At 49.7% G+C, this 20082-nt stretch overlaps 1 protein-coding gene across 11 annotated transcripts in view; it reads right to left on the reverse strand.

Annotated features, from left to right (window-relative positions):
• LOC101951133 (rootletin-like) overlaps positions 1 to 20082 on the reverse strand; it is a 152720-nt gene that overhangs the window by 21501 nt on the left and 111137 nt on the right. For 10 of the 11 annotated variants that reach the window (XM_065579132.1, XM_065579135.1, XM_065579131.1 and 7 more), the window contains one exon: positions 7940 to 8049. In XM_065579132.1, the coding sequence (XP_065435204.1) occupies positions 7940 to 8049 (110 nt within the window). Of the gene's footprint in view, positions 1 to 7939; positions 8050 to 18674; positions 18890 to 20082 lie in introns of those variants that run through there. The other variant, XM_065579134.1, reaches the window with a different exon arrangement.

Here is a 20082-nt window from a genome sequence, read left to right on the forward strand (position 1 = left end):
TCCTTTCCTGCTGCCAGCTCCTTGGCTTTATAGAATCCCCACCTGCTTCTGCCCAGGTGAGCTTCATCTCCAGTTAAGCCTCATTTCATCCTAGCTCCTCTCCAGGTGCAGCCTATAGCTAATTGGCCTCTCTTGCTTCTACTAACCCTTCCAGAACTTGTGTGGGTAGAATGCCCCCTCACAGGGTCAGATTCACAAGGTCTGTTCTACTCCCTGAACTTTAACCAGTCTCCTTTAGTGTGCTGGGCCACCAGTATCCACACAGTTCCAGAGGGATAGGCCTGTGGTCTCCATGACTTTGAAAGCTGGGCCTTCAGGGTCCAGCAATCTTGGTCCCTCTCTGCGTCTCCTGGTAGCAAGTCCTGCCAAGCCAGACTCCTGAAGGAAACTTGTTCTATCCTTCAGGGTGCAATGCTCTTCAGTCAGTATCTGCAGTGACCCCAGGCAGCCTAGTCATCTGGCATATAGGATCTGAAAGTCTTTGGGTCAGCATGAGAGAAGCAGACTTAGGGTAGAGCTCACATTGGTGGGACCCAGGGCTTTGCTGTGCCTGCTCCCCTGAGCTCCATCCCTGCTATTCCTGCCACTTTTGTCCCTCAACCCCTGAGAGCTGCCGTATGTCCTTGAACCCTAGAATCATAGAAGATTAGGGTTGGAAGAGACCTCAGGAGGTCATCTAGTCCAACCTCCTGCTCAAAGCAGGACCAACACCAACTAAATCATCCCAGCCAGGGCTTTGTCCAGCCAGGTCTTAAAAATCTCTAAAGATGGAGATTCCACCACCTCCCTAGGGAACCCATTCCAGGGCTTCACCACCCTCCTAGTGAAATAGTGTTTTCTAAGTCGAACCCCTTTTCCATTTGCTCACCCGCTCGGTGCTTTTACTCTGCTTCCCTGCAGAGAGGTGGGGGCAGCAAGGCTTCCATTCCAATATCTTCATTCCTGCCCAGGCAGCACTAGTGACCATATGTCTTGGATACCTGCCTTGATCTCCCTGTCCAAGGGAGAAAATCAATCCTTTCTCCCAAGGGGTTGCAATGCTGAGGGGACAGGTACAGTGTCATGCAGATAGTTCATAAAAATATCACAGGACATTCCCACTTTTGTCACATATGGTCCCTGAGCTGCCAAACCTCCATCACTGTATATCTTCTCAGTCCTTCCGATGGGAGAGCTGTCAATCGAGCACGAGTCATTTCCGATGCCCTGTCTCCCTCCATCTGCTCTCTCTAGATCTAGGGCTCCCTTTCTGCCTCCAGCTGGTTAATATTATGCTGCATTGCTCTCATGCCCTCCATCCATTCTCAGAGGTCTGAGTCTCTTGTCTTCCCCATAGCAGCAGTGATAACCAGCTGAGCCTCATGTTCTTATGTCCTGGGGCTGAGCACCCTTCCTCTGCAGCCTCGAAGGCTAATTGTAGCTCTGCAACAATCCAGATGGTGTCTTCCAGCCCATCAGGTTTCTCTTTAGGAAGAGTTGTCCAGATCTCTCTCTCAGCTGTGGGGGTCATAAATTGGTACCTGGCCATTAAATCCCATTTTCAGTTTTCATAGTCCAGGAATGCCCTGGTGACCAGACATTAGAGGGCAGGTCCAGGATTGCTGACCGATTCTCCTTCCACTCAGGTCTGTGGCTTAATGCAGGAGCCGCTGTTAGGGCATCCCTAATGGAGGCATATTCCCCTGGAGTACCATGTCTGAGTCAAACACAAACCTCCTGGGCTTTGCCTTGGAGCAGTAGGCCAAAAGAAGTCCAGCCTGGAAGCCCCATTCCAGCCATTGGTTCAGTCAGGTCACTCAGAATGGTTGATCTGGCTGCCCAGCCTTGGAAATCCCCAGGACAAGCTCTGGACATGCTGATTAGATGCTGCATCTCACCGCCTGCACTGCCCTGTCTAGTTCCTGCCTAATTAATTTCTGCCCACCAGGTAGCCTTCTGGCAGCTTGCTGACCTCACATCTACAGCATCCTAACCTTTGCCAGCCAAATTCACCAGGTGGGGCCTGCTTCCCAAGTGGAATGTCTTAATAAGGCTTCCCAAGTGCAGCAAGATGAGGGTCTGAAACATAAGCCCACATATCAGAAGCCTGGTATGAGGCCTGGGCTAATGTAGACAAAATTTTGCTGATATAAAGCAAAATTAAGTTGTGAGCAAGAGGCTGACCCTGCACACAGAATCTGGCAAGAACAGGGCTGATATTGCAGAAACATACATTCCTAAGTAGTGCTGGGCACAAGAATATATACACAAACACATTCCAGAAAGGTGGTACCAGAAAACCTCGATACCAAACACATTCCCCAAAGAGAACAGGAACACACTGACCCAGCTTAAGGATAAGGTCAGGATGACAGCGTGATGGATAGATATGTTTTGATTAAACCAACATGTACAAAGTAATGGGTGGCATGCTAGTACATCAGAGGGTGGCATTCTGATACATCAGGGGCAATACATAATTTGTTTGTATTGATATATAAAGAAGAATCCCATACACTGCTAGAGGCTGGGGACCGATTGGTTAAGCAGGAGTTCTGCAGAAAAGGACCTGGGGATTAGAGTGGACGAGAAGCTGGATAGAAGTCAGCAGTGTGCCCTCATTGCCAAGAAGGCCAAAGGCATATTGGGCTGCATTAGTAGGAGCATTGCCAGCAGATTGAGGGAAGTGATTATTCCCCTCTCTTCGGCACTGCTGAGGCCACACCTGGAGTATTGATCCAGTTTTGGGCCTACCACTACAGAAAGGATGTGGATAAATTGAAGAGAGTCCAGTGGAGGGCAAAAAAATTATTAGGGGGCTGGGGCACCTGACTTATGAGGAGAGGCTGAGGGAACTGGGCTTGTTTAGTCTACAGAAGAGAAGAGTGAGGGGGGATTTAATAGCAGCTTTGAACTTCCTGAAGGGGGGTTCCAAAGAGGATGGAGCTCGGCTGTTCTCAGTGGCAGATGTCAGAACAAGGAGTAATGGTCTCAAGTTGCAGTGGGGGAGGTTTAGGTTGGCTATTAGGAAACACTATTTCACTAGGAGGGTGGTGAAGCACTGGACTGGGTTACCTAGGGAGGTGGTGGAATCTCCTTAGATGGAGGGGAGGAGGGATAGCTCAGTGGTTTGAGCACTGGACTGCTAAACCCAGGGTTGTGAGTTCAATACTTGAGGGGGCCACTTAGGGATCTGGGGCAAAATCAGTACTTGGTCCTGCTAGTGAAGGCAGGGGGCTGGACTCAATGACCTTTCAAGGTCCCTTCCAGTTTTAGGAGATAGGATATCTCTATTTAAAAAAAAAAGGATTTTAAGGTCAGGCTTGACAAAGCCCTAGCTGGGATGATTTAGTTGGGGTTGGTCCTGCTTTGAGCAGGGGATTGGACTAGATGACCTCCTGAGGTCTCCTCCAATCCTAAGCTTCTATGATTCTATCTCAGAGGGAGTGTCTTTGGCCAGCCTAGGGAACAGTGGAAAGTCTTGCCACTGACTGTGCTATGTGTTAGTAGCCTTGTAGAGTCTGCCAGGTGCCTTCGCTGAAAACAGAGTCTGGAGTTATTGGGCAGTTTAATGGAGGTCTGCTACCTCTACTATCTACACAGAGCTGGGCCAGCACATTGAATGAACACACACGCAGACCACACCAAGTGCAATTAATGAGGCTACTCAATGCTACACAAACACCTCAGGATTCCCACTAGCAGGCCAGGTGAGCCACAACTTGGTGGCAAGCCCTTAACACACATCAGCAGCTAAGCTGTGTGGGCACTGCCCTGGCTGGCAGGTCCCAGTAACCACTCAGACAGACAGCTTAAGAGAAGGGGTATTGGACGAGGGCTGGCAGGAAAAGGAAAGACTCCACATACTGCAAGGACAGCAGCACAACCATTTACACTTCAGGTAACAGCAATTCCTATCTTGGACCTGGGGGCTGCCAGTGCCACAGAGGATGAGAGCTCCTGCTTGGGATCCTTTTCAGTCCATTGCTTTGTTGGAGGCAAGCAGGTGACATGCAGGTTTCCTGGCATGGATGAGTCTGTGGTTCTCCTTGTTGGGGGGCGGGGGGGTAGGGTGACCAGATCACCCAGGTCAAATATCGGTACGCCGGGGTGGGGGGGCGGGGCAAAAAAAGAAAAAAAAAAACCCTCCTCCACAAGTGTTGGAGGGAGGCCCCGGAGACGCAGGGGGAGCGGGGTGCCGTGAGTGAGAGTGCGGCCTGGCCCCGAGCAGGCAGGACTCAGTCGGGCGGTAGGGAGAGGAGGGGGTGGCCCGCGGGGCCAGGCGGCGGCTGTTCTCCCCCCTGGGCAGCGGGAGTCGGGAGCAGCCGCTGCTGCAGCTCCCACTGACATGGAGGGAGGAAGCGGCCGATGGCCAAGCTCGGCGGCTGAGGCTGTGGCTCTGGCGCCTGGGCCCAAACCCCCCCAAGCCTGGGCCTGTTGTGGGGACCCAGCAGCGCGCACGCTGCGCCCAGCCCCTGGCCAGTCGCGTCTGGGCTGCTGCCCAGCTGGTGGAATCCCGCGGACGACCCTGGGGTGGGGGCAGCAGGCCCCAGCCCCCTTGTCCCGCTGGTGTCCCGCAGGGGAACGAATGGGGCTGGGCTCCCGATGCCTCCGCCCCGGGGCCGCCGCACGATAGCACCAGCTGGGCAGCAGCCCAGACGCGACTGGCCAGGGGCTGGGCGCGTGCAGCGTGCGCACTGCTGGGCCCCGCAGCAGGCCCAGGCTCGGGGAGTTCGGGGGCGCCAGAGCCACAGCCGCCGAGCTTGGCCATCGGCCGCTTCCTCCCCCCGCGGCAGTGGGAGCTGCAGCAGCGGCTGCTCCCGAGTCCCGCTGCCCGGGGGGGAGAACAGCCGCCGCCTGGCCCCGCGGGCCGCCCCCTCCTCTCCCAACCGCCTGACTGAGTCCTGCCTGCTCGGGGCCAGGCCGGACTCTTACTCACCCCGGCCCCGCGCTTCCCCTGCGTCTCCCGGGCCTCCCTCCAGCGCTTGCGGAGGGAGGAGGAATGGTGAGCCTGGGGAAGAGGCGGGGATTTGGGGAGGGAGCCAATGGGGGGAGGAGGGGGCGGAGTCAGAGTGGGTGGGGGGCGCGAGCACTTCCGGGCTCTGGAGCATTTGCTTGTTTGTTCAGTGTCCCGACCTAACATCGGTCGGGACGTGGGACAAACAAGCAAATATCGGGACAGTCCCGATAAAATCGGGACGTCTGGTTACCCTATGGGGGGGGCCTCTCTGCATTGCTCCTGTCCACCATCACAGTACTTCCCGCCCAGCTCTGTCTAGCGACTGCTACAGCCCTTGGCAACAATTATGCTTCAAGCTGCCCACTACATAGTTCTCCTTTACAAGGACAGCACACCCTGCTCTTCGGAGCCAACACCCCGTCAGAGCACACTGAGCGCTCCCCAGCCTATTCTTGCTGTCTGTTGCTTCTTGGCTGCAATAGCCTCCTTCGGGCTCCTGTCCCTTCCACAGCCCAGGCTAGTAGCTGGGTCTCTGTCCCCAGCCGCTCCCTGGATGAGTTCAGTGCTTATCACTGTGGCTGCAGGGCCTGGCCCAGACTCTGCTGTGTCTCCGTAACTTCTCCACACACCTGGTCTTCACTGCAGTGTCCGCTGAGCCCAGGGTGTTCTGTTCACCAGGCGCTATTACAGCCTGCCCCTGCCCAGCACCCCCTGCAGCTCTCTACCAGCCACTACAGCCTGCCCCTGCCCAGCACCCCCTGCAGCTCTCTACCTGCCACTACACCCTGCCCCTGCCCAGCACCCCCTGCAGCTCTCTACCTGCCACTACACCCTGCCCCTGCCCAGCACCCCCTGCAGCTCTCTACCTGCCACTACACCCTGCCCCTGCCCAGCACCCCCTGCAGCTCTCTACCTGCCACTACACCCTGCCCCTGCCCAGCACCCCCTGCAGCTCTCTACCTGCCACTACAGCCTGTGCCTGCCCAGCATCCCCTGCAGCTCTCTACCAGCTACTACAGCCTGCCCCTGCCCAGCACCCCCTGCAGCTCTCTACCTGCCACTACAGCCTGCCCCTGCCCAGCACCCCCTGCAGCTCTCTACCTGCCACTACAGCCTGCCCCTGCCCAGCACCCCCTGCAGCTCTCTACCTGCCACTACAGCCTGCCCCTGCCCAGCACCCCCTGCAGCTCTCTACCAGCCACTACAGCCTGTGCCTGCCCAGCACCCCCTGCAGCTCTCTACCTGCCACTACAGCCTGTGCCTGCCCAGCACCCCCTGCAGCTCTCTACCTGCCACTACAGCCTGCCCCTGCCCAGCACCCCCTGCAGCTCTCTACCAGCTACTACAGCCTGCCCCTGCCCAGCACCCCCTGCAGCTCTCTACCTGCTACTACAGGCTATTTCCCTGCTTGTCTTCCTGGTCCCCAGGCATCTCTCCAGGTTTCTCTAGTGCTGCATTTCCTAGAGATGCCTTCCTGGCTCAGATCTTTTCAGATAGAGTCAGAAGTTGGAAACTGTTGTCCAATAAAGGGTACTGGGTCTGTTCTTCCACTCTGGGCAGGGAGGATGACAGGTCAGTGTAGAAGGTGGGAAAAAGAGAACAGACATGAGTTTGCTGCTCCGCAGCTTCATCTCACACAGTTCTGAAGTCCAGAATACTGATCAGGTTTGTTTCCATGGATGGTTAGAGGGTATGGTGGTGTGTTCATGCAATCCTCTCGTCAGTCAGAGAGGCAGTTCTCTCCCTCTAGGTCCCCCAGCCCAGTTCCAATGCACAGAGATTGAGTCAGTTACAGATCAAAGCTCCAAACCCTAGAAGCTCATGGTTTTAACTCTGTACGTCCCCTGGTCAGTCCCTGCTGTGGCAGTCAAAGGGGTGGCTGCCACATCCACACAGTCACTTGTGTTAACACACACCTAGGGGTATGTCTGTGATGCCTCCCATTTCCCCCATAGCTACATCCCTGGCTTCCTCCATAGTCCAGCTGCACACCAGAAAGCAAGATCTTGTTGCTTCTGCTGCCCAGGCAGGCAATGGCCTATGCAGGACCCCGTGGCCGTTGCTGAGCCAAGGTCCAGAGCTAGATAACCAAGCTTCATGTAAAGCAGATGGTGAGTTGTTTTCTTTCTTGGTTTTCCTTGTTATTGTCTTGTCCATATGGGGGGGGGGCTGAAAAAAAGAGGTACACACCACGGAGAGGGGTCTGGCAAAAGGGACGGACCAGTAAAAGAAGGATTGGACTGAAGGGAGAGAGGGTGCGTAATTTAGTGCAATCGTTGGGAACAGGAGATACTTTTCCTTTGAAGTCCCCTCTCTCCTCCTCTTTCTATTGGGGCTCATTTTAGTTTTCATATTGTCAGGGTCCAGACACCTCTTAAGATCTGATACCAGGGCCGCCTCCACCCCCGGTTACTTAGTGGTGAGAATGTGTCCACACATCTCCACGTGTGCATGTGGGTGGGAAGGTTATTAAATGACTGACCATCCTTCTATTATATAAATTCATATAAATGTATAGATAAATTATAGATGGAGGATAGGTCCATCAATGGCTATTAGCAAGGATGGGTAGGGAAGGTGTCCCTAGCCTCTGTTTCACAGAAGCTGGGAATGGGCAACAGGGGATGGATCACTTGATTGCCTGTTCTGTTCATTCCCTCTGAAGCACCTGGCATTAGCCACTGTCAGAAGGTAGGATACTGGGCTAGATTGACCATTGGTCTGACTCAGCATGGCCATTCTTATATCAATCATTTATCTCCAGAGAGCTAAAGGGGTGGGGGAGAGAGACTTTCAGGGAAGGCAGAGTGCAGGTGTTGGCACTGGAGGGAAGCCCAGACATTCCATTTTATTTGGGAATGACTCTGGGTTATGCATAGCACCCTGGAAACCCACCCCATCTTCTCCCCAGCAGGCTTTGCAAACCTGGGGGCAGGTCCCAGCCCTTCATTGGCAGCTGCAGACTCCAACTCCCTAGGGAAGCCCCCGCTGGAAGGATACTGCAGCTTATTCATGGAGTCCTGGTCAATGGTGCCTTTGCTGTTGTACACCAGGGTGCTGCTCAGCAGGACGGCCAGTGTGAAGATCCAGGTGTCATGCTTCGGGTCACCCTAGGTTGACAGGCACAGGGAGAGAGAAGGGGAATGGGGTTGGTTGAGAGCATCTCATTGTATGAATTCTGTCAGTGTAACACACAGGTTCTGCTGGCCAACAGCACTGCATGAGGGGACGGAGGGATCCTCCCCAACAGGCATGACAGCAGTTTCCCATGGGGAGAAGACTGCTAGTTTGCCACCCTAGGAGGTGCAGAAGGCACCTGGCACCCCTTCAGCTATCCACCTTTCACCTGTAACTCCAATTCAGTGATGCCAATTATAAAAGCAGCCTCACACTCCAGCTCTGAACAAAGCACTGCTCTGTAATGAAACATGGTGCAATCCACTGGTATTTCTTTAAGCTCATTCGTAGAATCAGCAGGTACCAGTGACAGGGTCAACTTTTACAGGAAGGGGAAACTTAGATGCTATCATCCAGCTATAACCATTGTTCTCCCTTTGCTGAGCAGTAGCAAATCTGGAGCCATTTTCAGCGTTTTCCCACAGGAGGTGAAATTGGTGACAAAAAGTCAAGGTATTTCTTAGAGTAATTTGTTTACTTACAGAACATGCCCAAGGCCTGTTCGCTTGAATGGAGGTGCTAATAACAACACCCCACTCTCCTCACACTCTCTGAAACCTCAGCTAAAGCACAAGTGCCCTGTCACCTAGACTCCACTCTCTGAGGCCTCTCCCTCTCAGATTCTCCTCCTAACACATATTCCCTCTCACTGCCACAGGCCCTGAGCTTTCCACCTGGAAAACCTGCAAGTCTGAAGCTGCTTACCCCACAGTCTTGTAAGGCAGCATGGGAATTAACTCCTTATACATCTGTTCTGCTGTACAATGGTACCAGGGAAAGGTTTCACTACTAGGGTTATTACCAGACAGCAAATGTAAAAAATTGGGACAGGGAGTGTGTGGGGGGTAATAGGAGTGTATATAAGAAAAAGACCCAAAAATCAGGACTGTCCCTATAAAATTGAGACATCTGGTCACCCTATTCACTACCTACCCAGCCCACAGAGTGCTTTAACTCACACACACCCCTCAATGACTGGATTTAGGATTGCAGGGGTCTTTAGGGTATGTCTCCACTGAAGCTGGGAGCAAGCCTCACAGCCTGTGTAGACAAACTCACACTAGCTTAACTCCGGCTAGTGCACTAAAAATAGCTGTGTGGATGCTGCAGCTCAGACACAGCTCATGCTCTCAGCCCATCCAAGTGCCTTGGTTTGAGCTCGGGCTGCTACCTTCAGTCACTGGCAGAGCCACAACATCCACACTGCTATTGTTAGCACACTAGCAGCCCAGCTAGCAGGAGTCTGTCTGCCCTGCTGAGGGGCTCGCTCCTAGTTGCAGTGGAGACACAGCCTTATACTTCCTATAGAGAATTCCATTACCAAAGAATCATAGAAACAGAGGCGGACTAAGATTTACTGAGGCCCCGGGCACAAAGAACTGCCCCCCGATCACATGGGCTCCCACCCCAAGCTTCTCCTCTTCCCATTCCCTTCACTTCCCCCCCATCCTCTTTCCCCACTGCCTCTTCCCCCCACACTCCCATTCTCCTCTGCCCACTTCCCCCCCAATCCTAACTATCTCTTCCCCCCAATTTGTCCACATCTCTCCTAAAGTGTGGTGCTCAGAACTGGACACAGTTGAGGCCTCACCAGTGCCAAGTAGAGCGCAACAATTACCTCCTGTGTCCTACATACAACACTCCCTTCAATACACCCCAGAATCATATTCACCTTTTTCTGCAGATGCACCAAATTGTTGGCTCATATTCAGTTTTTGGTCCACTGTAACCCACAGATCCTTTTCATCAGTACTGACACCTAGACAGTTATTCCCTATTTTGTAATTGTGAATTTGATTTTTCCTTCCCAAGTGAAGTACTTTGCATTTGTCTTTATTGAATTCCATCTTGTTGAATTCAGACCATTCTCCAATTTGTCAAGGTCATTTTGAATTTTAAACCTATTCTCCAGAGTGCTTGCAACCCTTCCCAGCTTGGTGTCATGTGAGGATTTTATAAGCATACTCTTTACTCCATTATCCAAGTTATTCATTAAAATATTGACTAGTGCTAGACCCAGGAATGACCCTTGTGGGACCCCACTAGATACACCCTCCCAATTTGATAGCAAACCATTGATAACTACTCTATGAGTACAATCTTTCAACCAGTTGTGCATCCACCTTGTAGTAAATTAATCTAGATGACATTTTCATAAGCAAACTAGGGAAATGTGATGAAGAACTATGGTCAACAGCCTTACTAAAATCAAGGTATATTATGTCTAAGGCTTCCTTCCATCCACTGGGTCAGTAATCCTATCAAAGAAGGAAATTAAGTTGGTTTGGGATGATTTGTTCTTGACAAATCCATGCTGACTATTCTTTATAACCCTATTATCCTCCAGGGGTTTACAAACTGATAGATTAATAATTTGCTCCAGTATCTTTCCAAGTATGAAGTTAGACTGACTGATCTCTAATTCCCCAGGTCCTCCTTGTTCCCCCTTTTAAAGATAACTTTGTCCTTGTCTAGTCTTTCCGGGACCTCTCCCTTCCTCCTGGAGTTCTCAAAGATAATTGCTAACGGTTCCCAGATTTCTTCAGCTAGTTCCTTAAGTACCCAAGGATGAATTTCATCATGCCTTGCTGACTTGAATACATCTAATTGATCTAAATATTCTTTAATCTGTTCTTTCCCTATTTTGGCTTGTATTCCTTCCCCCTGGTTGTCAATATTAATTGTGAGTCAAGGTCATCATTAACCATTTTAGTGAAGACTGAAGCAAAATAGGCATTAAACACATCAGCTTTCTTGATGTCATCAGTTATTAGCTCTCCTTCCCCGCTAAGTAGAGGATCTACACTTTCCGTCATCTTTCTCTTACTCCTAATGTATTTAAAGATCCTTTTCCTATTGCCTTTTATGTCCCTTGCCAGGTGTAACTCATTTTGTACCTTGGCCTTTCTGATTTTGCCTCTACATACTTGTGCTGTTCTCTGGTACTCCTCATCAATTTGACCTTTCAAAGGATTTCTTTTTGAATAATTAGAGCTTATATATAACTAATTCCTAACAGGCATGACCTTAGCACCTTTTGCCATAACACTACTAAATTTTGATTACAGTGAAAGTTGTTTAAATACAATATCTGCCAAGTGATCACTTAAATGCAAGGAAATGTTCAGATAAGGAAACCTCCATCTACATTCATTAAACCCCAAATACCACATTATAACACAGGCAACAGCCTCCGATAGGCAGAGGTCACTCTACAGAACCCTGCCTCTGCTTCCCCCCACTATTTTTTTTAATTAATATAAATATCTTATCACTGAGTCCAGCCCCCTGCCTTCACTAGCAAGACCAAGTACTGATTTTTGCCCCAGATCCCTAAGTGGCCCCCTCAAGAATTGAGCTAACAACCCTAGGTTTAGAAGGGCAACGCTCAAACCACTGAGCTATCCCTCCCCCAAGGCTCTTCAGGGCCTTCTAAGAACTCACTCATTTCAAAGGCAGCTCAAGCAAACTTCTCCTGGGGTTCACGTGTATTGAGTCCTCAGGGGCACACTGGCCCTCTAGGCTCAAGCCCCAGCCCAGCCTCTGTCTCCTGATAATCCACAATAACACAAGGTCTTCCAAAAACAGAACATTAACTCAAACAGTCCCAGCACCTCCTGTTTGCAGTTTGTCCTTCTCCACAGGCACTTCCAGCTGGACTCCTTGCAGTCTCTCCCCTTCTTGGAGAAGTGTCTCTCAGGCCTCCCTGCTTAGAGAGCTTGTCTCACTCTCTCCTGCTGCTTGAGTGTTTCTCCTGCTGGCTCAGGGCCCTGCAGAAGTCCTCTTGCTCCCTGCAGACATAGCTGCCATCTCCTAGGCTTCCCACCTCCACTGCTACCTCCTGCTTTTTCTGTACTGGAATCACTTGATTCCATTAAACAATATCACTGACACTGTGTGCACCTCCATAATACACTCCCTTATCCTTCAACATGGAAAGAAAATGCACATTCTAAATTCTTTTAACACCACCTTGAACACAAACGTTAATGCTGTCCCCAATGTACCTATAACACAGTGTCATAAATATAAAGGGAAGGGTAACAACCTTTATGTATGCAGTAACATAAAATCCCTCCTGGCCAGAGGTACAGACAAAGGTATAGAATCATTTTACCTGTAAGGGGTTAATCAGTTCAATTAACCTAGTTGGCACCTGATCAGAAGGACCAATGGGAAAAGAAGATATTTCATATCTGGTGGGGGGAGGTTTTGTTTGTGGTCTCTTGGTTGGTTCCCTCTCGGGACAGAGAGAGAGATCAAGCACGTAAACTAGCTCCTAAAAAGATACCTGGAATGATATATCTACAATTACAGAAATTGTAAGTAATAGCAAGGAAATGTGTTGGATTATCTTTTGTTTTAGCTTGTGAATTTTCCCTATGCTAAGAGGGAGGCTTATTCCTGTTTTTGTCACTTTAAAGTTGAGCCTAGAGGGGAATCCTCTGTGTTTTAAATCTTTTATTACCCTGTAAAGTTATCGTCCATCCCGATTTTGCAGGTGTGATTCTTTTACTTTTTTCTTTATAATAAAGTTCTTCTTCTAAGAACCTGATTGATTTTTAGTGTCCTAAAAACCAAAGGGTTTGTCTGTGATCACTTTGTTAACCTATTGGTTAGTATATTATTCTCAAGCCTCCCCAGGAAAGGGGGTGAAGGGGCTTAGGGGAATATTTTGGGGAAATAGGGACTCCAAGTGGTCTTTTCCCTGAATCTTTGTCTAAATGACTTGGTGGTGGGAGAAATACCATCCAAGGACAAAGGATTTGTGCCTTGGGAAAGTTTTTAACCTAAGCTGGTAGAACTGAGCATAGGGGATCTTTCATGCAGGTCCCCACATCTGTACCCCAGAGTTCAGAGTGGGGAGGGAACCCTGACACACATCATCCACCTAATCAGTGCACATATTTGTATGTTAAAAACATGGCAATGATGCCAAAGTGAGCAATAGTTATTCCAGAAGATGTATGCAGTGTTATTGTGGCTGTGTTGGTCCCAGGATATTAGAGAGACAGGGTGAGTGAGGTAATATCTTTTATTGGACCAATGTCTGTTGGGGAGAGAGACAATCTTTCGAGCTTACACATAGACATAAAGAAGAGCTCTGTGTAGCTCAAAAGCTTGTCTCTCTCACCAACAGAAGTTGGTCCAATAAAAGTTATTATCTCTCACACTCCCCTTTGTCTCACTCATTCCAGAAGATGTTTGTTTGGTGTTTATAGAATGAGGTAGGGATTATAGGCACATACCAGTGGTTTGAGTGCATGCTGTCTTTCACAAACACTACTTGAAAACTAAACCGTGTTATTACTATACTAGAGCATTAGAAACCTAGGAAATGCAGAGTTCAGGCTGCACTTTACAAAGAAGGTATCTATGTTCCCCTCGATTCAGCACTGGTGAGGATACATCTGAAATATTGCATCCAGTTTTGGGCCCCACACTACAGAAGGGATATGGACAAATTGGAGAGAGTCCAGCAGAGGACAATGAAAATGATTAGGGGGCTGGGGGACATGACTTATGACAAGAGGTTATTTAGTCTGCAGAAGAGAAGAATGAGGGGGGATTTGATAGCAGCCTTCAACTACCTGAAAGGAGGTTCCAAAGAGTATGGAACTTGGCTGGTCTCAGTGGTGGCAGATGAGAGAACAAGGAGCAATGGTCTCAAGTTGCAGTGGGGAAGGTCTAGGTTGAATATTGGGAAACACTATTTCACTTGGAGGGTGATGAATCACTGGAATGGGTTACCTAGGGAGGTGGTGGAATCTCCTTCCTTAGCGGTTTTTAAGGCCTGGCTTGACAAAGCCCTGGCTGGGATGATTTAGTTGGTGTCTGTCCTGCTTTGAGCAGGGGATTGGACTAGATGACCTCCTGAGGTCTCTTCCAACCCTAATAGTCTATGATTCTATTATTCTAACTCTGCCCTACAGAGATACCAGCTTCCTATCTTTCCTTCCTTGCATATAGAATATAAGGAATGTGCACTAGAGAACACTGGTCTAAATAATTTTTCATACATACACATCTTCCAATAGTAAGTGCGCTGTTCTGTCACCACACTGACCTTTGCTTTTTCCATGTAAGTGATCTAAGATGATCAGAGCACATAAGCTTTGAATATGGAGGCACACAAGCTTTGTGTCTAATGGAACTTGGCCAATTGATTGCCACATGGAATTATAGCTCTCTGTCCTGTAAGGTGCTGAAGAACTTCCAGGGGCAGCTGAAAGACTTCAACATCTGACTCTTAAGGAGAAGAGGGGATGATGGCCTTCAGGATATTATTTTGTCTAGTAAGGATCTTGCACAATTCTTGTATACTGTGAGTGACAGTGAGGAGAACCATGAAGCAATTCATTTTTTTAAAAACAGAGGAAGAAAATTCTCACATAAAAAACTTTGTTTAAGTGACATTCATGTTGCAGGTACACATTAGCATTTTGAATGCATATTACCTTTCTAGATTGTTTGTTAAGACATTTTTGTGGTTGCTGACAAAATGAAAAATGGTCAGTTATAGCTGGATAGGATACACTTATTTTCTGAGTTCATTGTGGGGGAAAAGATAAGTGTCATAGTGTGATGAAGTGGGAATTTTCTGTACTATTTTGGGGGAATACTGTGTGTGCCTCAATTTCAGCTATACCCAGCATTATTTCCCAGTAGGCAGAGAAGGACTGTTTGCTCTCAGGGAATGTTGAGAGACATAGGTATGAATGGTGCCTGGCTGTCTGAGCCAGGATGGGTCATTAAAATGGGACTGACTGAGGCTGACCCCACATCAGTGAAGAATCCAAGAAGACAATGGGAAATCCAGTCCCCAGGCTATTGACACCTAGTAACCAAAGCCCCAGAGGGAGATGGGTTTCCCTGCCTTTCCTTAGGCATGAAGAGCATTTCCCTAGCTCAAGAACAAAGGACTGGGAAGCTGTGAGGTGGGGGATAAGAGGTGGCTGCTGGAAGGAGTCAGGGCTCTCACCTGGGAATTGACTAAGGAGGTCAGACAGAGAGTCAGAGCCTGAACATGAGGTTATGAGAGCTTGCCTGGACTCTGGGTGGTCAAGGATGTGAAAATTCCACACCTGAGTGTTGCAGTTAAGCTGACCTAAGAATTCTTCCATTAACACAGCTGCTGCCTCTCAGGCCTTGGCTACACTTGCAGATGTACAGTGCTGTGAGTTAAACCTGACTTTGTACAGCTGAGTAGGGAAAGCGCTGCAGTCTGTCCACACTGACAGCTGCCCAGCGCACTGTCGTGGCCACATTTGCAGCATTTGCTGTGCCATTGGGAGTGGTGCATTATGGACAGCTATCCCACAGAGCACCTCTTCCCATTCTGGCACCGTGGGTTGTGGGAAGGGGTCGTGGGTGCGCGGCATTCTGGGTCCTGTCCCAACGCCCTGTGATGCATCGCTTCGCATCCCAGAAATCCCTTTGTTTCCGTCCACCTTTGGTGCCATCTTTCAACGGGTTCTGTGCAGCAGGATCTGTCTGCAGGAAATGGAGCCCGGACTGCTGAGGCATATGCTGACTTATCTCACCAGCACGTCACGTTTGGCTGTCGAACTATTCCTTAAGATCCAAAGTGACAGTGAGAGTGAGGAGTCCGACGATGCTATCGAGTCGCGTAACGCGTACGACACGAAATTGCTTGTGGCATTCACGGACATGCTCAGCACCGTGGAACACTACTTTTGGGCTCGGGAAACAAGCACCGAGTGGTGGGATCACATCGTCATGGAAGTCTGGGATGATGAGCAGTGGCTGCAGAACTTTCAGATGAGAAAAGCCACTTTAATGGGATTGTGTGAGGAGCTTGCCCCCACCCTGCGGCGCAAGGACACGAGATTGAGAGCTGCCCTGCCAGTGGAGAAGCGGGTGGCTATTGCAATCTGGAAGCTGGCAACGCCAGACAGCTACCAGTTGGTCGCAAACCAGTTTGGAGTGGGAAAGGCGACCGTTGGAATCATGTTGATGCAAGTTTACAGGGCCATTAATCGCATCCTACTCAGAAGAACTGTGACTCTGGGTAATGTGCAGGAAATAGTGGATGGCTTTGCACAAATGGGGTTCCCTAACTGTGGAGGGGCGATAGATGGGACTCACATTCCTATTCTGGCACCACCCAACCTAGGATCCGAGTACGTTAATTGGAAGGGGTATTTGTCTATGGTTCTCCAGGCGCTTGTGGATCACTGTGGGCGTTTCATTGACATTAACACAGGAAAGGTGCAAACACTAGCCAGGAAAGGTGCATGACATACGCATCTTTCGGAACACTTGGCTGTTCAGGAAGCTGTAGGCCGGGACTTTTTTCCCAGAGCGGAAGATCACGGTGGGGAAGTCGAAATGCCCATTGTGATCCTTGGAGATCCCGCTTACCTGTTAATGCCGTGGCTCATGAAACCCTATACAGGGAGCCTTGACAGCAGCAAGGAACGGTTCAACTACAGGCTGAGCCGGTGCCGAATGACTGTGGAGTGTGCCTTTGGCCGTTTAATGGGCTGCTGGTGATCTCTGTATGGGAAGCTGGATTTGGCCGAAAACAGCATCCCCTCAGTTATATCCGTGTGCTGTACCCTCCATAATATTTGTGAAGGGAAGGGTGAAAGCTTCACTCAGCCATGGACCTCCGAGGTTCAACACCTGGAGGCTGAATTTGCAAAGCCAGAGAGCAGGGCTATTACAGGGGCCCAGCGCAGGGCTGCAAGGATTAGGGATGCCTTGAGGGAGCAATTTGAGGCTGAAAACCAGCAGTGATATCTGCTGCCCTGCATGGGAGTGAAGTGCAGTAGTTCCAATCTTTAGGAATCAGTGTTTGCTAAGCAGACAAACAGACTTGCAGTGCCTGTTTATTTCCTGGGCTAAGGAGTCTTTTACTTTATGCAATAATAAAGAATGTTTTCAAAGCCAAGAAATCCATTTATTGAAAGAAAAAAAATATGTATTGAAAGAAAACAAGGGGGTGGAGTGGGGAATGGTACAATCACAGATTCACGTATGTCCTGTATGGTGTGCTGTGCAGTGAGTGCTGCACTTCAGGACAGCTATACTGCATGGTGATGGGGGTTGAGTGCAGAGGGTAAGGGTCATGGTTTTCAGGGCTGGGTGGTGAAGATACTGGTGTTGGAGGCAGCTGGTGGTGTGAAGAACACGGAAGTTGGGGAAAGTGGGTTGGAGGTGACAGTGGGGCACAACGGAAAGAGTTTTGGGACAAGGGCTGTGGGGGGGTGGCGTTTGCGCTTGCGGTACTGCTCCTTCTGCATGGCTATGAGCTCCTGGATAGCATCTGCTTGGCGCTCCAGGATGCTTATGAGCTGATCCGTGCTTTGTCGCCAGTGTGCTGCGTTTTCCTGGAGGATCCTGCTTTTTCTCTCCCTCCAGTTGTGTGCTTTCTCATTCTCTTTAATAGATTGCCGCATAACTTCTTGCAGCATGTCTTCTTTGCTTTTTCGTGGTCTCTTCCTAAGTCTTTGCAGTCTCTGAGTAGGCGATAAGAGGGATGGCTGAGGTCTCAAGGTTGATACAGCTGTATAGGCAAAATGCATCATTTAACAGAGGCAGCATTGTTTATACCAGACAGAGTAATGATTCCCCCCACACTTAAGGAGTAGAAAACACACAGGGTCTACACAATAGCATAATTTTCCTGTCTGAAACAGAGCACACATATCCCACGGGAGCCTCAAAATGGTGAGTAAGGGGGACTGATTGTTTCAGGGCTGCACTATCCTCTGGGTTTCTGTGCCTTGGGGAGAGCCAACAGCTTCAGGGCGCAGCTACACTGAACACTGTCCCAACATTTTCCACTGGAGTTCGTCCTGGACTATATCTCGCTGCTGAGGGTGACCTGGGAAGCAAGGGAGACTCTTCTACTGCAATGCGGCTTCCACCCTGGACCATATGGAGCTTGCCTGTGTGCAGCAATGGTCCTCTCACCCCTCGTGGCACAGTGGCACGGACATGTTAGCCTGGCTGGAACAAGGACCACGGTGGCTCTCCCGATAAACCTGCACAAGCGCATTGCACACGTTCTGGATGAGACATTCAAGGAGATTACCGAGCCCGATTACCGTGATGTGATAAACCACATCAATGCACTATTCCGCATCTAGGTATGCATGCCTAACCCCCCTCTCCCAAAGAGCCCACACCGAAAAAATTCCTTCCCGAAAAAAAAAACGCTTACCGGGAACCTGCTCTTCTGTTTGTCCTCCACCAAGTACCGGCCGCTGTGACTGGCTACCTTCCTCCTGGCTCGAGAAGAGCTCCTGGCTGCATGGCTCCAGGGACTCCAGGGTGTCTCCATCTGGCCCACCATCCTCACTCCTGTTTTCCTCCTCCTCCTCCTCCTCCTCCTCCTCCCCCCTCCCACACTGGCTCTGAAGTGTCCATGGTGGTGCTCGGAGTGGAGGTGGGGTTAACCCCAAGTATCGCATCCAGCTCTTTGTAGAATTGGCAGGTCGCGGGGGGAGCACCCAAGCGGCCGTTTGCGTCACGGGCTTTGCGGTAGGCACTCCGCAGCTCCTTCACTTTAATCCTGCATTGCAGGGCGTACCGGTCATGGCCCCTTTCCATCATGTCCTTTGATACCTTCTCGAAGGTATCATAATTCCTACTGCTGGAGCGCAGCTGGGACTGGACAGCTTCCTCCCCCCAAACACTGATGAGGTCCAGCAACTCGCCATTGCTCCATGCTGGGGCTCACTTGGCATGTGGAGGCATGGTCACCTGGAAAGATTCGCTGATAGCACTCCACGCCACGCCAGGCTGAGCAAACAGGAAGGGGATTTTTAAAATTCCCGGGGAATGTAAAGGGTGGGTCACATGGTTGGTTACCTGAGGCCAGGGCAGTAGAGTTTGAACTGATGACCAGAGTGGCTAGAACAGGCATTGTGGGATACTGCCGAATAATTCTGGAGACCAGTCACAGCGCATTGGGCGGCCACACTGGCACCGCGGCGCTGCAGCGGCAGCGCAATACTTGCTATTCCTCTCGGGGACGTGGAGTACGTGCAGCTCTGCAACCACGGAGATACAGCGCTGCAAATGCCTTGCCAGTGTGGTCGGGGAGTGAGTTACTGCACTGGGGGCGGCTCTACAGCGCTGCAACTCGCAAGTGTAGCCAAGGCCTCAGTGAGGTGGTTATGATAACAGGAGAACCCCACCCTTTGACATAGGTAGTGTTTACACTGAAGCGCTACAGTGATGCAGCTGTGACACTGTAACATTGTAAGTGTAGAAATACCCATAGACACTATCAAACTAGGGTTTTTTCCTTCTAAAAACTCTCTACTGTTAAAGGGAAAGGGAACAGGGATATTGTTCAAACAAAAAGACCTAGTTAAGACTTTACATTTCAAAGGCTTTAACTGTTTTCCTTCTTTTTCTGTTTCTGTAATAAAAGATTAAAGATTTTTAATGGTGTGTTTGCTATGGGACTAAGCAGCCCAAAGTCTCTGTATTCCAAAACCCCAAACCATGTTTAACTGTTTAGTGCTGTACAGTGACAGAATCATTTAACACTTTTGACTCTCTGAGCTCATTTATTCCATCAAAATTAATGCGACAACACTAACTCTACCCCAGCCCTAATATGGCTCAGCAATATAAGGATGTTATCCTTACCACAGTTAAATTTGTACCAGCATTTCCTTTACAAGGATGAAAATGGTCTACAGAAATTGTCTTCTGGGCCACAGTATCATTTTAAAATTTTATTGAGGCTTGTGCACTGCTTGATTATTCTATAGGCGTTTGTGGTGGGGGAGGACATAATTTGAGGTTTGCAATGATAGCTTTAAAGAGGGCCATGTAACTCAAAGTTTTCTAGAGTTTGACATTTCCTTCCTTCCTTTTTCCACAGAATTACAACATTTGGACGGGTGAAACTGACAGGTCTGATCCCTGGGGTGGTGTAGACCGGATGAATTATTGTAGAAAGTTGAGGTTTGTTTATCATG

The sequence above is a fragment of the Chrysemys picta genome, unplaced genomic scaffold, assembly GCF_011386835.1.
Source record: "Chrysemys picta bellii isolate R12L10 unplaced genomic scaffold, ASM1138683v2 scaf105, whole genome shotgun sequence".
Taxonomy (NCBI): domain Eukaryota; kingdom Metazoa; phylum Chordata; order Testudines; family Emydidae; genus Chrysemys; species Chrysemys picta.